At 48.9% G+C, this 1883-nt stretch overlaps 1 protein-coding gene across 1 annotated transcript in view; it reads right to left on the minus strand.

The window, feature by feature from the left end:
* LOC122546727 (protein SETSIP-like) overlaps positions 1–1073 on the minus strand; it is a 7334-nt gene extending 6261 nt beyond the window's left edge. Inside the window, exon 1 of the mRNA XM_043685373.1 lies at positions 972–1073. Within this exon, the coding sequence (XP_043541308.1) occupies positions 972–986 (15 nt within the window). The 5' untranslated portion in view covers positions 987–1073. The remainder of the gene's footprint in view (positions 1–971) is intronic.
* Between the last annotated feature and the right edge of the window lie 810 nt (positions 1074–1883).

The following is a 1883-nucleotide window of genomic DNA, read 5'->3' on the forward strand; positions in this document are numbered from 1 at the left end:
ACTCCACACAGACAGACAGTCGCCCGAGGCTGGAATCGAACCTGGGACCCGAGTGCTGTGAAGCTTCAGTGCTAACCACTGAGTCACGGACATGGGGAGCTGCGGAGAGATCCCGCGATGCTCAGAAGAGATCTCCGGAATGAGAAGCCGTGGGGCTGGTCAGTGAGAGAAAGCCATTCCCCGAAGATATGAATTCTGGGAACTCATGTTAAGCCATAAGTGAGCTCACTTAGCAGTTTGTTTTAATGGTAATGAGGAGATACATTAACTAAAGAAACAGCACTGAGCGAACATACGATAGAGATTTGCGAAAAGGAAATTGGCTCAGCTGAGCTACAACCTTCAGCGCAGAGACAACGGTGACACTTCCCTGGGGTTAGAGTATCTGTAAGGTTATTGCTGGGGTAAAGGATTGAGTCTTTCTGTCTGACGTTTGTTATGAAATAGTCACAAGCTTTTTTTTTAAATTAAGTGATAACTTTTATGCACAATTTGCTGAAAGTACTTGTGAACAAATTAAGAATACACTGCAATAAACAATTTCCACGCTGTTAAGGAATCTAATCTGAAAACATGAAAGCGATAGTTTACCTGTCCTATTCTCACTCTGGGATTGAACCAGTTCAGAACCTGCTAGGCTCACAACAGATCAAAATAGCAGGACTGTTTGATGGGGACAACGTACTCAGAACTTTGCTTTCAGTCTAAACTGTTGAGACAGCTTTAATCTACATCTGACCGTATGCTATTCCTGTCCTGGGAGTGTCTGGGGGGAATGGTTAGAGGGAGCGTTTACCACGTCCTGTATTAGATCTTGGGTGCCCCCAACAGCTGCGGGCAGAGGAGTAGGGGAAGTTGCCAAATACTGCAGAGAAAGAGACTTGAAACCTAGGGAGCGACAGAAAACAGACTTGTGTGAACTAACTGTTGAGCCGCAGCCAGGACAGGGCACAGTGTACCCACATTCTTACCTCCAGCCTCATCATGTAGTTGAAAACCTCCTCGTCATTCTCGTCAATGAGAGCAGAGAGCTGCGGATGGTTGAGGAACTGGCAGAGTGAGAGTTAAGGAAGGAGGTCCACACTGCAAGCTACTTTGTTTAGTCAACACCAAGCGCGACACGGGCAATATCGTAATCCATTCGTAGAGAGCCCTCCAAAACAGTCACACTGAGGCACTGACAGAGTTCCAGTGGCAAAGTGACGCATTCTGCAAATGGGTGTGAACCAGTTAAGGGGCGCAGGGGCATGTTGAAATTTAAATAGGGAGGGTCAAACATGGGTGGGTGCATTTAACATTGAGAGAGTTGCAATGCAGTGGGCACAACTGCGCTGCAATGCAAGAACTGCAACGTGGGGAGGGCGCAACTGCGCTGCAATGCAAGAACTGCAACGTGGGGAGGGCGCAACTACACTGCAATGCAAGAAGCGCAATGTGAGGAGGGCACAACTGCGCTGCAATGCAAGAACTGCAACGTGGGGAGGGCGCAACTACACTGCAATGCAAGAAGCGCAATGTGAGGAGGGCGCAACTGCGCTGCAATGCAAGAACTGCAACGTGGGGAGGGCGCAACTACACTGCAATGCAAGAAGCGCAATGCGGGGAGGGCACAACTACAAAGCAGGGAGGATGCAATTATACTGTAATGCAAGAACTGCAATGCAGAGAGACTGCAACTGTGCTACAATGGAAGAACTGCAACATGGGGAGGGCGCCCCTATGCTGCAAGGCAAGAAGTGCAATGCAGGGAATGTGCAAGTGCAATGCAATGCAGGAAGGGTGCAATTATATTGCAATGCAAGACATGCAATGCATGATGGGTGCAACTACACAGCCGCGTGAGACCTGCAACGCGGGGTGCACAGAACTGAACTGCAGTGTGA

The sequence above is a fragment of the Chiloscyllium plagiosum genome, unplaced genomic scaffold (genome assembly GCF_004010195.1).
Source record: "Chiloscyllium plagiosum isolate BGI_BamShark_2017 unplaced genomic scaffold, ASM401019v2 scaf_9079, whole genome shotgun sequence".
Lineage (NCBI taxonomy): Eukaryota > Metazoa > Chordata > Chondrichthyes > Orectolobiformes > Hemiscylliidae > Chiloscyllium > Chiloscyllium plagiosum.